This window comes from Cololabis saira, chromosome 11, assembly GCF_033807715.1.
Source record: "Cololabis saira isolate AMF1-May2022 chromosome 11, fColSai1.1, whole genome shotgun sequence".
Lineage (NCBI taxonomy): Eukaryota > Metazoa > Chordata > Actinopteri > Beloniformes > Belonidae > Cololabis > Cololabis saira.
The window spans coordinates 6,504,601-6,521,046 of NC_084597.1; the positions used below are offsets into that span (position 1 = coordinate 6,504,601).

Consider the following 16,446-nt stretch of genomic DNA (forward strand, 5'->3'; position numbering starts at 1 on the left):
CCCCAGAATGATGGTTTACATTTGGCACAATGAATATGGTACTTACCCAGTAACAAAATTATATTAATAATATCAGAAACAGAAAATTCCAAATCACCCATGAAGAAAATAATATGGCCTAATTCAAAATGTGGAACATTATTAATGTCAAGAGTAGCCTTTTACATGGTGCACTTTTATGGAGCTGCTGCTTAATGTCATTATATTATTATAATGACAATTCAATTCAATTAAATTCAATTCAATTCAATTCAAAACACTTTATTTGTCCTTGAGGGGCAATTTAAAAGGCATAAGGAGCAGCATTAAAAGACAACATACATACATAGGGTGTACAGTTAAAAATATCCAAGCTACTGCCAGTAAAAGTGCTTTGTGCTTAATGTTAATAAAGGTTTTCTATTCTTTCTATTTATATATAAAAACGTCATTTAAAAACTGACGGAGACAAAATTGGAGGTGTTTTCAGTTTCAAAATATAATACAAATTAATGTTTATATATTTTTTTTAAATAAACTTTATTCAACATTTCAAAAGTACAAAATTCCTTTGAGGAAACATTAGTTTGCAACTGAAACATAAGTTCACAACACACAAGCGAATATGTAAATCTATAATTTTTTTTCCAAGATAATCTTCTAGATTAAATAAAAAATAAAATAAAATAAAATAAAATAAAATAATCACAAAATAAAATAATCACAGGGGTTGACATTCCAACAAAAGTGTTTAAGCGTAGCAAAATTTGTAAATTAAAAAGCAAGAGACTTTAACATGGTTTCACATAAATCATGTATAGACTGATTTTCTTTTGATAGTACCTTTATAGATGTATAAACGTTTACAATTGCCGCACGGAATAAAGAGCTTTACGGACTACATCTCCCAGAGTTCCTGCGCGTCAGCGCGGAAGTGTCGTCATGGAGATGCTTATAAAGCTGCTTCCCAAGCAGCTGAGATAAAGCAACGCGCAACGGGTGAACCTGCCGCCGCGATGGGACGGAGCCCCAGACGCGACAGCTTGCACAGGCATTCAGGCTGAGGAAAAACGCAAGCGACGGCCCCCTCGGACTATGCGACAAACGAGGCGCGTTGTTTTTAATTCCCCAGTATTTTATTTTATTTTATTTATTTTTTTCTCATTTTAAGAATGCTTGTTCTCGTGAAATGGGCGCAGAAGTTGACCCGACGGTCTCCTCTGCACGCTGCGGCGATGAGACTCCAGCTCGACTAGAAATGCCACCGCTGTCAATGGGACGGTGAAGCGGCGGGTGGGGGGGCCGGGGATCAGGGAATTACCTCTCCGACCCTGCACGGACTGGATTTCTCCGGGATTTCACCCCGCTGAAGACACTGGAAACTCTCCTCTCAATAATTTTATAGGTAGACTTCTTCTCGCATGCTACTTTTCCGGCTTAAAATAGACCAAAACCTAAAAACAAAAATGTATTCCCATTAGAAATAGAGGCTAGATCATTAGACGGTTCCATCTCTGCAGCCTTTTGCATTTGTTTTTAATTAATTGTATTGATTATGCCCACAGACATTCAGGGGTTATTAGTTTTTCATGACACAAAAGGGAACCTGACGCCAAGATGTAACATAAGTTGTTTTTATTAATTATTTAGCTCATAATTAACCCGAAACACACCCGCACAGCTGTCTAGTGGATGCCACATGCTGCCAAAATGTTGTAGTTTTTCTTTAATTAGAGCATATTTAGATGGTGTTGACTCATAGCTTTGCAGGATGAAAACATCAGCGACCTATCTGGTCTGGTAAAGTTATTTTACGCACCGGAAAGCATGCGCTCCGCACGCATGATGGGGTTTTAGGGCCTGTCTTTCTCTTATTTCACAACACAGTCAAAGATCTATGCCTTTTTTGTTTTTTTTTAAAGACTTTCCGCTCTATGAACAAGTTGTGCTGGTAAACTATTTTTGCTTTTTGAAAGGAACGAGATGTGCACCCACCTGTGGTGATTCTCTTGCTACTGTTTCCATGCGTCTTTCTCCTCCTCCTCCAGAGCTCTGGACGTTGTTGTGGATTGTGTTGCAGTTCAATGCAATGGGCTGCATCCAGAGTATCAGGTGTAAGCCCAAGAGTTTCCGAGAGCGTATCCTCGTCCTGGAGCTGAACGCGTCCATCGACTCCAACCCCACCAGCATCGACGAGGCGTCCAGCGTGGTGCTGCGCTACCGGACGCCGCACTTCCGAGCCAATGCCCGGGTCCTGGTGCCGGCTCTGGCGGCCAAAGAGACGTGGACCATCGGCTGGATCCAAGCCTGCAACCACATGGAGTTCTACAATACGTATGGGGACAAAGGGATGTGAGTACCACCGCCAATTCACTGCTGGATGAGTGTGTCTGACCCAATAACCTGAGTAAATTACGCAAATATATATATATATATATATATATATATATATATATATATATATATATATATATATATATAATTCTCTCATTCATTCATTTTCATATTGTATATTTATATTGTGTTTCTTATTTTGTTTCTACATAGCCTTTTACATGTTTTTTTTTTAACAAAACTTTATTAAAAATATACAAACTCTCAAAAATGGGATAATGGACAAATATCAATTTAAATGCAATATGAAAAGAGGAAAATAAAAATAAAAAAGGGGATTCTTGTAAGGAATACAAAAACAAAAAACAAGGCGCTCTAAGAATTAAAAGGTGCATATGTATAACAAAATAAATTAAGCATTTAAATTCACATAATGGAGCATAGAAAAGGAGAGGAATTATTATATTAGAATAACAAATAACGAGCAATGTCTAGAATTATTTTACTTGAATTTTGGTTTTATGTGAAAAAAATAATAAATAAAACACCAGAAGGATATATATTGTATTGAATTTATATAAAACTATTTATATAAAATTTATATAAAACTATTTATATAAAATGTATATAAAACTATTTATATAAAATGTATATAAAACTTTATATAAAATGTATATAAAACTATTTATATAAAATGTATATAAAACTATTCATATAAAATGTATATAAAACTGTGTAACCCCTCTTATAAATGTAATAAGAGGGGTTGTCCGTTTGTTTTGTTACTAATCATTTGTTTGATACATGAAATGTCAAAAATAGATATATTCATAGGTCTGGAAAATAATAATAATAATAATAATAATAATAATACATTTTATTTATATAGCGCTTTTCAGGGCACTCAAAGACGCTTTACATTAAAACAAAACACATAATACAAATTACAATTACACAGGACAGTACATAAGGACACAACATGAGACAGGACATTAATCACACATTAAAAGCTTTAGATTATTTCTTTGAGTATCACATGACTGATAGTCAGGAAGTAAAATTTAAGCATCTACTTTAATGCCTCTCAAAAATATATACATGCATATGTAATTGGTATATTATATTAACAAATATATGTGTTTTTCTATCAAGCGTCAGTTGACAAAAGTTCTCATCCAAGTTTGACAAGTTCAGACTTCGGAGGCTTTTCAAATGTTTGAAGAATCTAACTTAGAAACTTGTAAAGCAACAAGTTAAACTACGAGTAAACAAGTGAAATTGCAGTAGGCCTTAAAGGTAAGGGACAAGATAGATTATACATATCAGTTACTTGATGCTAAACGAGGGCCAATCAGAGCCAAGTACCAGCAGTCTTCTTGCCTCAATTTCTGAGAATGTTTGAGTTCCTGTTTCTGTATGACAAATATTGCCTAAATGATTCGTTGAGGGGAAATATGACACAGAAGTGAAACCGTGGTTGCATCGGCTCTCACGCAACAGCATCAGTCTCGCATGTTTCCCAAAGATATGCAGAAAAGCAGAGATATTCAACAAGCTGCTCAGCTGTCCCTCGTGACCTTTCAGACCTGAGCATTGTGAAGGTGGAGAGCAGTGCAGCTGTTTGTGACCAAGCAACGACGCTGGTCGTTTTTAAGGATACGACTATGAAAAGAAACAAGAACAGCTTTAAAGTTTTGCTTTATCGATTAAAAAAAAAATGTTGCTTATCTCTTTACTGTATGTAAGTGAGCGACTGCAGGTTCAGCCGAACTAGCTTTATCTGCAGACGCTGCAGGAGAGGATGTTTCAGCTCTGTGGGAACAAGATTAGAAACACAGTCCTCTCCCACAAACCCCCCCACCCCAATAGAGCTCTGCATATTTTGCTCAGCTTTACGATAATGAAACATCCACTTCAGGTTGCGTGTGAGAAAGCCGCCGCTGAGAAAGTTAAACAACCTCCAACCACTGAAAATCCACCTTCATCTGTGTGTTTTTTCTTTCAAATGAACTTCTATGTGCTACAACTGTCTGCGTCTTCTGTTTCTTAAACAGAACTGCATCACGTTTGGCAAATTCAGAGGTGTCAAGTAACGAAGTACAAATACTTCGTTACCTTACTGAAGTAGAAATTTTGGTTATCTATACTTCACTGGAGTCATTATTTTTCAGACGACTTTTTACTTTTACTCCTTATTTTCACGCAATTATCTGTACTTTTTACTCCTTACATTTTAAAAACAGCCTCGTTACTCTATTTCATTTCGGCCTTTAAATAAAAACTATCCAGTTAAATTGCTCCATCCGGATAGAGTGAATTTGGTTGTGGTTGTTTCAGATGTTCTTGTCCAGTTTTGTTCTTACATCCGTTCCCTCAGATTCCTGCAACTAAACTTGGATGTACATTCCAATAAAGGTTAGGATAAATGATAACATGCCTCTGAAGTTTGACTTTTTGCACCATTACAATACTTTATAGGCAACTAGTCATCATATCTCCTGCTCTCTGAAACACATGTTAATCAGGGTGCTTGCGCAAGTCTTGAAAGTCTTAATAAGTATGGAATTTTGAAACACTGTTTTCCAGACCTTGAAAAGTCTTGAATTTTGTGTGAAAGTCTTAATAAAGTATGGGGAAAAAATGTATGTTAGAATTTTACAGTATGCTCAAAGGCATTGTGGAAATGTGAAATTCATGTACTTGTGATTTTCATGTTTTGAAACGTTTTCATCAGTAAAAACATAATTTACTGTGAATAATGCATTCGTTGAATACTAGGCTATAAAAAATTCTAACAAACATTTCTAATAAACACAATTGGTACAATCTCAACCAATGAAGTCGGCAGTAGGCACACAAGTATACAAGTACGTAAAGTTAAGGTCTTGGGAAAAAAAATATCAGTTTTAAAAAGGTCTGGGAAAAGTCTGGAATTTTAATTTGGAAAAAGAGCAAGCACCCTGGTTAATGCTCAATAGTACACATATATGGTTCTTTAATATATTTACATTATACTAAGATGCATTCATTTTCAATGGCTTTTGTCCTTAATGGCTTTTTTCCCCCTTACATTACTTTTACTTTTATACTTTAAGTAGTTTTGAAACCAGTACTTTTATACTTTTACTTGAGTAAAAAACTTGAGTTGATACTTCAACTTCTACAGGAGTATTTTTAAACTCTAGTATCTATACTTCTACCTGAGTAATGAATGTGAATACTTTTGACACCTCTGGGCAAATTAAATTTATACAGTATTTATCTTTACGGTAGCAATCAAAAGTTTGCACATCCCAAGGTCAGCTGTTCCTCGTGTACGTGTTTCTGCACATCTCTGATGCCACACTTAGGATGCAATAGATGTGTCTGCTCTGCAGGGAATCTCGTACGAAGTAGTTTCCCGTGTCTCCGTGCTAATAAAGCCTCAGCACGCTGTAATTAGACAGAACAGCTGAGGACGGTAATGTGGGTGATTTCTCTGATGGCGGACATTCTGCACGCGTCCATTGCTCCAGTTTGCACTCCTGGGCCATACTGATGTACAGATCAGTGAGTGTGGGGCTAGTTTGTGCATTTATAAGCATGCAAGCATACATAAAGAAGAAATAAAGAAAGGAATAAGGGGGAATGTACACAAAAGTTGTTTAATAGGTTACCAACAGATTAGGGCTGGGCGATATGGACCAAAAGTCATATCTCAATATTTTCTAGCTGAATGACGATACTCGATATATATCGATATTTTTTCTGTGCCATAATTGGGGTTTCCCCCAAAGCATTATAGCATAGCATCTCTGTTAGCTTCATTTTTTCTGAGGCAAACCCTTAAAAAAACAGTCAGTTTTAATACAAAGCCTCGTGCCAAATGTCACACAGGTTCCTTTATTAACAGAGGTCTGCACAATATCAAAATGTATAAAACAAATGAAATAAAAATAAACTGCCTGCATATATAGAATAAAAATGCTTTTTGAATAAAATAAAACAAATATCCCTTTCCTGCATAACAATTAAATTAAAATACACTGTGCAATTAATACAATGTAGACAGTAACAGGCAGACTTTTCCACTGAGGTTGACAGTTGTGCAAAAAACAAAACATTTGTGCAAATCTCAAATAAAAGATTCAAGTCAATTTGTCACAAAATAAGCTATATCAAAATCATTAAAAAAAAAAAAAAAATATATATATATATATATATATATATATATATATATATATATATTCAAAAAAAAAAAATCAAGATAAACGATATTGTCTCGTACCATATCGCGTTTGAAAATATATCGATATATATTAAAATCTCGATATATCGCCCAGCCCTAGTACAGATACGTGAGTGTGGGGCTAGTTTGTGCATTTATAAGCATGCAAGCATACACAAAGAAGAAATAAAGAAAGGAATAAGGGGGGAATGTACACAAAAGTTGTTTAATTGGTTACCAACGGATATAATGAGGTTGAGCAAATCCGACAAGTTGTTTACATGTAAGTCTCTTTCTACAAAACATGATCTAATCTTCATCATCTGCCCTGTGTCAAAAAGCCTCTCTTGGATGTTTTTATTGTGTTTTCTCAACAAGACTTCATTGCTTCGAACTATTTCCCCACAATATGCTCATATACCAGACAGCAAAGCTGCAGGAAACGGAAGTACGCCACTTCCACGCTCTTTCTGTTCAGTTAGCATGTGACTTTTTTAATAGAGGATGCTTAAATGTTAAGATTTGTCTTTTCTCTGTTTATTCAAACTCCTGCCAGAGTATTTTCAGTCATAAGCTGCAATGCACACAGCTTACAATCAGCAGGCATAGCTAACAGGAAATTGCAACCAAGTATTACAACTGTGATTTCCAGCCTCATTTTTTTTTTAAGCCCGTTCAGATGAACTTAAGTATCCGGTCCTTAACACCATGGTTCATCTACCCATTGCATTCAGTTGAACTATTTAAAGCATGATGACGTCTTAACGTGATAAAAAGTCTCAAAGTAACAGACATCATGTCTGCAAATTCTGCAAACCACTTCTTGCACACCTTTTACTTCTGGTGAAGAAGGCTGCAAAGACACAAACAGGAAGTGAGCTGTGCGCCTACCACGTCTTCCCCTTTCTTGATCAAAGTTCCCCTGCGGGGAAACGAGTGCACATTTAAAAAAACGTATAATGAAGGACAAATATAATTTTATATGTGTGTGTGTGTGTGTGTGTGTGTGTGTGTGTGTATATACAGGACTGTCTCAGAAAATTAGAATATTGTGATAAAGTCCTTTATTTTCTGTAATGCAAAAATGTCATACATTCTGGATTCATTACAAATCAACTGAAATATTGCAAGGCTTTATTATTTTAACATTGCTGATCATGGCTTACAGCTAAAGAAAACTCAAATATCCTATCTCAAAAAATTAGAATATTCTGGGAATCTTAATCTTAAACTGTCAGCCATAATCAGCAATATTAAAATAATAAAAGGCTTGCAATATTTCAGTTGATTTTTAATGAATCCAGAATGTATGACATTTTTGTTTTTTTAATTGCATTACAGAAAATAAAGAACTTCATCACAATATTCTAATTTTCTGAGACAGTCCTGTGTGTGTGTGTGTGTGTGTGTGTGTGTGTGTATGTATGTATGTATATGTATAAAGAAAGTCTTTGATGCATCACTTTAGAGGCTAAGTAATCGGTTTGGAGTAGAAAGTGCACCCACAAAAGCACACACAGACAAATGAGCACATGCACTGATGAGGGCGAGCTCGCCTCACGCCTTACATGCTAATCTCGGCCCTCCTGGGGGAATTCATAAATCATGGTGTGAGTCCTGGCTGAGTGGGCAGTAATTCATGTGGCTGGAGATCCCTCTGTTATCACCGCTGTTCTGCTGATCTTCAATATCAGGGAACGAAAGGTGATCTTTTTCCTGCTGCGGGTGGAAAAATCAATAAATGGACAGAACAGAGGTACTAGGTCACTTCAGTTGTTGAGCGTCACACGCTGTGTTTTGTTTGAGTTAATTTACGTTTGTGTTGTTTTTCAAACGTAGCAGGATGGAAACTGAAATGATCATTTCAGAACTAACCCTTTTGCTCTTAGTGAGGAATTAAAACCTGGCCTCATTGATGATAACGTGCTAAAACATGGTGCAATCGAAAAATATCTAAAAGCTGCTGCCTTTTTCCGCCCGGTTGCACTGACATCGCAAAATGTTTTGAGAGGCTGGTTATTGCGAAACTGAAGCCTGATACACTGCACCCATATGAGGATGCCCTCTCTCCCCAGCGCTCCATCTGGCACCCACCCACCTGGACAGTACCAGTACAAATGTCAGAATGCTGTTCGCTGAATTCAGTCCAGCATACGACACGGTGATCCAAGCTGATCTCCAAGCTCAGCCGGCTCACGCCGCAGCTGGATTATGGACTTCCTTACTAACAGACTGGGGGGGCTGTGAAATCAGGAAGTGTGTCCTCCTCCACCATCACCCTGAACACTGGCGTGCCGCAGGGCTGTGTGTTGAGCCCCTTGCTCTACTTCCTCTTCACCCATGAATGCGCCCCTGTTTAGGCCTTTGTTGAAAAAATCGATTCTCCGATTTTAAATCGATTCTCATATTAATTCCTAAAAATCAATTCATATGTCTAAAGATCAATTTTAAAAAAAAAAAAAAAAAAAAAAAAAAATTATCATTACATTACAACTTTTGGTACTTTTTTGTTTATGCCCAAAAAAGGAATATATAGTTGGACACGAGAATAACTGGTGCCATGTTTTTGCCTTTAAATATGTTTAAAGGTATGAAAAGATTCAAGTTTTCAGTTATAATTGCATAAATTGTCTATATTTCTTTGCTTTATATACTGTCTTAGGGTTACATTTGCATAAATGTTAAAAACCAAATTCTCATGAATGGGGAAAAAATAAAAGCGATTTCATACGATCTCTGTTTCCTCCCTGGATCTGTTTGATAATTCTGACCCACACGATGTTTCTGAAAGCAGTTCTATCAGCATTCTGGGAGCTGATTGGTCCTTACAGCATCATTAGCTGCCAACACTTGCTGTTGAATCGCAATATAATACTAGTAGTAATATGTTGCATAACTACAGTCATATAATTCATGCAACAGCTAAAAAAACAGTTTTATTAACACTAACCCAAATCAATATCGGATCGAATCGGATCGTGATAATCGATTCTGAATCTTAAGAATCGGAATCGAATCGATTCTTGATATTTGAATCGATCCCCAGCCCTACCCCTGTTAGGGATGGGAATCGAGAACCGGTTCCCATGGTGCGTCCAAAATGCCATACTAAACACTATATGGGTCAATGACGTGACGCCTATATTTTCTGAAAAACAGATTTTTTTTTTCAATTCAAAAAAGGTTTAAATGGATAAACAAATACCAGATATATGACCTACCTGTCCCAGATATGGACTCACTTGAATTTTACAAAAAATACTAGTTATTTGGGATTTTGTTTTAGGCGTCAAAATGTCATGTGGTGCGACCGTCCGACCAGGACCCTTGTTTTGAAAACTATTTTTGAAATCACTCTAAATGTTTTTAAATCAATCTTCTGCCCTATCTGGCATGATTTCCGAAATGTCTGTGTGTAAGATTGCAACACATTTGTATTTATATTTCCATCATAATATACAAACAAAGTTTGACTGATGTCCATTTTATGAAATATCATGTGACGCAACCATTAAAAAAGACATTTTTGTATAACACTGAAAACTTGTAAAAAAAAAAAAAAAGATGTCAAGATGTTAAAAAAATTAATTTATTTTAATATGAATCATGGTTGCAGCACAGGACTTTTTTAAGGCTAGTGCCAATTCATCTTGAAAAAAATCACTTAATTGAAAAGTTTTATGAATTTATGTGTACACAACATTCTTAATGTTTGAACTACTGCAATAGATATTCTTTTTTTATTATTTTAAAATCTGCCTGTTGAAAAACCTTATTCGTCATTGACCCATATACTAAAAAGTATACTTAAATTCGGCACACTTTTGAGTAAATATCAGTAGTGTGCATTAATTCGTACGTACAATATATTAAGAGCGCGCACGTCACTTCCTGCCGTTGGGAGGAAGTGACCTGTCACAGCAGCAGTAGCAGCAGTTACCATGGTAACAGCAGCAGTAGCAGCACCGCTCCGCTATTTCCCGTTTATCTGGCCGGAACAAGATGACATTATATAATATTATTATATGCGAATATTATAATATTAATATTATATAATAATATTATTATACTTAATATTATACTTATGAAATATACGTATCACTTAGCAACCAAACACCGCTGCATTGCATTGTGGGAAGTTTCTGCTTAGCTAGTGTCCATCAATCCACACTAATAAATTTCTCCGGAATGAGTGTGGATAGAGCACAATATTGAGTACGTTCTAATGTTTCGGACGCACAAAAAAATCTTGCATACTCATTTTGCATACTCATTAGGGTGGAAGTATGCAATTTCGGACGCAGCCCCAGTGTTTCAATTCCTTGCAATCGTTTGCATATTTTTCAAACGATTCTCTTTTTGATTCCAGTGAGCACGAATGACGCCATCACCCATGTTGCGTAACGTGCGTAAGCCAGCAGTCGATAGTAGACATGGCGCCCAAGCGATACAGATGTACAAAAGTATGGTTATATTTCAGTAAAACAGACGACAACAGGCTAACTTGCAATACTTGCTAAGTGAATATTTCGTCAAAGAAGAAAGAAATGCTACCAACATGCAAAAATATTTGCGCACACAGCAGCGATAATGATCAAGGAATGTTGCGTTTTCCAGCAACATTAGCATGTCCTTGGCTAATAATACTGCAGGTAACTAATAAACTAGTGAACACTCTCTATCATATTAGCGCCATTTGCCTCATTGTTGTCCTTTTTTTCCAAATGGGAACCGATAAGGGAATTGATAAAGAACTGAATCGGTAAGCAGAGTCGAAAATGGAATTGTAATCGTAAAAATCGTATCAATTCCCATCCCTAGACGCGCAAAAACAATAACTTTTAAACTTTTGGTTGCACGTAATATAAGATGAATATAAGATAAGGCACAAGATATCTCGGCCAGTCCTGATCACCCTCTGTCAGAAGAGTTTGTCCTACTCCCTTCTGGGCGACGCTTTCGGCTTCCCAAGGCCAATAGCAATAGGTATACATTTTCTTTTATACCAACCGCTGTTAAAATGATCAATTCACATACATTTTAATATTTTTTACATTTTTTTCATTCTGCCAGCACTGCTGGAAGCACTTCTGCTTTTACTCATTTATTATGGTTACTATGTCATGTTTTAATGTTTTAATTGTTCTTATTTGTATGCCTGTCTTTGTATGATGACTGTTTCCCATACTGCTAAATGAATTTCCCCTCGAGGGACAATAAAAATGACTCTGACTCTGACGTATGATGAAAAGGCTGTGTCTTATGGAGCTAGAACAGTCTCCTAATTGACAAATGCACAGGACAAGTTTTACAAATGCACAGACCGATTTGCAAATACACACACCGTTTCACACGTGCACAGAACAATTCACATGTGCGTAGGACAAGATATACAAATGTATTTTTGATGCACACACAAATATAACCTGATTTACAAACGTTTTTTTGTCTGTGAGCTGCGCTGGATTTGCGTGTGACTTTTGAGACTCCCCTGACGTGACTCGATCCACAAATACGTTTTTTGGTTGGTTATTATTATTATTATTATTATTGTTAGTATATTATACTATTATTATTATAGAAATCAGATAGGTGAATGGATGAATGAATGGGATGCCTGGGTCTGGGGCCCTCCATTGTCGGGCCTGCGCGGGTGTCGCCCTGTTGGGGGGTTCCCTCTCTCCGGGGCCCGTCTCCGGTCCCCCTCCGCGGCGGGGCGACCCTCTGGTCTCGGAGGGCCACTTTCGTGGGGGCGGGTGCACCTGCCCGCGTGTCCGTCCCGGACCGGGTGGCGGTGGGTTGCCTCCCTCCTACTTCTCCCCTCTGTGGGGTTGCTGGTGGCCTGGGTTCCGGGTTCTTCCGTGTCGGCCTCCGGTCTCGCGGGGGGGGGGGTGTGTGTGTGTGTGTGTGTGTGTGTGTGTGTGTGTGTGTGTGTGTGTGTGTGTGTGTGTGTGCCACAAAGACATGTACACGCACATTTTGGTCAGCTCCGTGCCGGTTTCGTGTTTTGTTTGTGGTTTTTTGTTGCAGATTTCCAGTGCTTGACGTGTGTCTTCGTGTGTTCCTGCACGGAGACACACTGGGTTTGTATGTGTATATTTATGTATGTGTATGCGTATATATATGTATATTAAATATAGTAATAATGCACATATATATACCTTTGGTTTCTACCGTCATGGTATCAATCATTAATATGTGTGCAGACAAGAAAAAAAAAAAAAAAAAAAGGATCTGCAACCAATCAGATGTCTTCCTTTGTTTCAGCCAATCTGGTTGAACAGCCCGACAAACCATCTCCGATCGCGCTGTTTTCTTTACCGGGATCACAAGAAAAGCAGAACAGTGATCTCCTCTCCATCCTGTTTATTTATCTTTTATCTCCTGTTGCTGTTCATTTATCTTTACTCCACCAACTCTAAATATGAATCACTTTTCTAAGCGAACGGCTCTAACGCAGTTGAAACAGGAGGTGTATCCGCCCCTTTAATCTGATTGGTTTAGAGTAAGTCGTGTTTTATCCACTGCTCTGCGTCCCCCACGTGGGGTGCGCTCTTATGATTGGCTGGAACAAAGGAAGACATCTGATTGGTTGCAGATCCTTCTGTGTTAAAAAAAACGTATTTGTGGATCTAGTCACATCAGGGGAGTCTCAAAAGTCACACGCAAATCCAGCGCAGCTCACAGACAAAAAAACATTTGTAAATCAGGTTATATTTGTGTGTGCACAGAGGTGGGTACTAACGAGTTACATTTACTCCGTTACATTTTCTTGAGTAAGTTTTGGGAAATGTTTTACTTTTAGGAGTAGTTTTGAATTACTATACTTTTTACTTTTACTTGAGTAGATTTGTGAAGAAGAAACTGTTACTCTTACTCCGCTACATTAGGCTACGTTGAGCTGTTACTTTTCTTTTATCCCTTTTATCCGCGTACGCGTCAATCTCATGACATCACTGGGTGATTCTTTGGGAAAAACGTTTGTTTTTGCATGTTTTGTCACATTTACACAGACTCAAACACACACAGAGTTTCTATGAGTTCATGTTTGTTCTAGTTCTGCCTGGTTAAAAAAGAAAAGTACAAAGGCTTGAAATGTTGTGCTACTTGTGCTTAATTTATTTTTTTATTCTGTTATTATTTTATTTATTAAAGTACTTGAATTTACTTTTAGATTATTTTAATTTAAGCTATTTTTCATTAATTTTAATTTATTTTATTGATTTAATTTGCCTGAAGATGATTATTTTGTACTTTTGTCTGTTTGAATGGTTGTGTTAAAAAATAAATCAGACGTTACTCAACAGTTACTCAGTACTTGAGTAGTTTTTTCACCAAGTACTTTTTTACTTTTACTCAAGTAATTATTTGGATGACTACTTTTTACTTCTACTTGAGTCATATTATTCTGAAGTAACAGTACTTTTACTTGAGTACAAATTTTGGCTACTCTACCCACATCTGTGTGTGCATCAAAAATACATTTGTATATCTTGTCCTACGCACGTGTGAATTGTTCTGTGCATTTGCAAATCGGTCTGTGCATTTGTAAAACTTGTCCTCTGCATTTGTCAATTATGAGACTGTTCTAGCTCCATAGTGTCTCCATTTGTGATTAAATCCACATCCGTGTCTCCTTTTTGTTTAACCTCCAGGTCAAGTTGGGAGCTTCCCGACCTGCGAGATGGCAAGATCCAGGCCATCAGCGACTCGGACGGCGTCAACTACCCGTGGTACGGCAACACCACGGAGACCTGCACGGTGGTCGGACCCACCAAGAAGGACAGCAAGTTCACCGTTAGTATGAATGACAATTTCTACCCCAGCGTGACCTGGGGAGTGCCGGTCAGCGACAGCAACGTGCCTCAGCTACGCAGTATCTACCGTGACCAGAGCTTCACCACCTGGCTGGTGGCCATCAATCAGACCACCGCGGAGACGCTCGTCCTCCAGACCATTCACTGGAGGATGCGTCTCCACATCCAGGTGGACCCAGAGAAGCCTTTGGGTCAGAGGGCTGTTCTGAAGGAGCCCGTGGCTCAGGAACAGCCTCAAATCCTGGGCAAGAACGAGCCTATCCCCCCTAACGCCACAGTCAAGCCAAACGCCAACGATGCCCAGGTGCTGATGTGGCGGCCAAAGAACGGTGACCCTGTGGTGGTCATTCCACCCAAATACTGACCAGACTGGCCTTGGATACCTTAGCAGTATCACCTCTTATGTGTTTTATTGCTTTTAGCCCTCCTTTTCACCGCTTTAACTCGTCTTTTTTTTATTTATTTATCCCTTTTCTTGCCTCAGTATTCTTCTCACGTCTTCAAAAGACTGACAGAGATTATAAAAATGGGCAAAATGAAAACCAGCGCTGAGGGAAAACCAGCTGTCACTTGTTGAAGAAGGCTTGAACATACTTTTGAAACTGGAGCGAATTAACTGCAACCATTCTACCTTCAAACATCGGTCGGGTTTCACTGTGCTAAAATGCAAAAATATGATAGAACTGTGTTTTTGAGTTATATTTACTATTTTACATTGTGGCTATTAGAGCCAAGTGATGTGGGATTTGTGCGTGCGGGAGGGTTTTATCTACGTACCGTGCACGGTCATGTCTGCACACATGCTGCGCATACTTTGTGTGCAAATACCAGTTGTGTTTTTATTTATGAGGCTGGAGAAAACGCGCATTTAAATGTGTTTATTTTGTTTTTTTGTTGCTGTTGTGTTTCTTTCAAACAGGACAAAGTGTAATGCGTGACATTGTAGACTTTAGTACTTTTTAAGAACATGCAAGACATTCAGTCCATGCTGCCTTAAGTTTACATTGCTTTCCACTGCAAATGTTTAGCCTTAAACGAAGTGCAATCCAGTATATGTGTCCCGTCTTCATCCAGATGTTGGTGCTGGCAGCAGGCGTGGGGGTTTAGGACAGGGAACCAAAGCACTGAATACAACCCAGGTCTCAAATATGGACCTTTTGTGTTTCCCTGCATTCACCTTTCAAATCTATCGACAGACGAGCAGCTTTATGTGTAAAAACAGATTGTGCAATCAAAATAACCGTGTTTCAAGTTAATTATGCAACAGAGGAAATGCTCTGCGTGGACGAGTGAACCCGACACTCATCAGCGGCACCGATAAACCAAACTGTAGCGATGCAATATCAACTTGAGACAAAAATCTACTGAAAATCTCGCGTCATGTATCATCACATCTCAGGGCTCCTTCTTACATCCTTCCTCTGTCTTTCTTTCGTTCATCCATCCTGCCTTGGCTACTCTTGCCACCAGACCTCATACTGAATAATCAGTACTTCCGTTAATAAGCGGTAAAACAGAGGAACACATTTCTAGAGCTGGGGATCGATTCAAATGTCAAGAATCGATTCCGATTCTTAAGATTCAGAATCCATTATCACCATTTGATCCGATCCGATTTGATATTGATTTGGGTTAATGTTTCCTGGATTATATGACTGTAAAATAACTATTGAAATAATAATTTCACAATAATTATTGTGAAATAACTAAGAAATAAATAACTCAAATAGGCATTTCAATATCCATTTAAAGTGCAAAAAAAGAAAGAAATTGCAACAGCTCAAGAAGTAAACTAATTATTTTATCTTGTCTGATTTATTCCGTCACCAGACACAGCTGGACATGAAGCACCGGCATTTTTCAGGTATTTCATGACAAACCGTGTCCGATAACAGAGAAACCAAACAAGCTATAGTAAATATAGATTATATGAACTTCATGGAACTAATATAACATTTAGAAATTTAAGCTGAAATGTCCAGCATTTTCTCTAAAGAAAAATAGTTTTCAAAAATACTGGGATTAAAGTTCACCAGGCAAAAATATAATGATGGGAAAAAAAAAAAATATATATATTTTTTTTTTATTAAAAAAAAAAAATATATATAT

General features: G+C 37.6%; 1 protein-coding gene across 2 annotated transcripts; it reads left to right on the forward strand.

Moving 5' to 3' along the window:
- The first annotated feature begins 976 nt into the window (after window positions 1–976).
- On the forward strand, window positions 977–16,015 carry fam78ab (family with sequence similarity 78 member Ab). 2 transcript variants are annotated; one of them, XM_061733641.1, is made up of 3 exons: window positions 977–1,384; window positions 2,028–2,331; window positions 14,176–16,014. In XM_061733641.1, the coding sequence occupies exons 2-3, from the start codon at window positions 2,069–2,071 to the stop codon at window positions 14,699–14,701; spliced, it is 789 nt and encodes a 262-aa protein (XP_061589625.1). In that variant the 5' UTR covers window positions 977–1,384; window positions 2,028–2,068; the 3' UTR covers window positions 14,702–16,014. The 2 variants fall into 2 exon arrangements, with proteins under 2 accessions (XP_061589625.1, XP_061589624.1); XM_061733640.1 differs by having other exon boundaries at window positions 977–2,331; window positions 14,176–16,015.
- The last annotated feature ends 431 nt before the right edge of the window (window positions 16,016–16,446 follow it).

What these genes read in the sequence shown, in the direction of transcription:
- fam78ab (XM_061733640.1), top strand. Translation starts at nt 1,877, where the DNA reads ATGCCTTTTTTGTTTTTTTTTAAAGACTTTCCGCTCTATGAACAAGTT. An exon ending in ACGTATGGGGACAAAGGGAT is followed by an intron (nt 2,332 to 14,175) that starts GTGAGTACCACC and finishes TTTAACCTCCAG; the next exon opens with GTCAAGTTGGGAGCTTCCCG.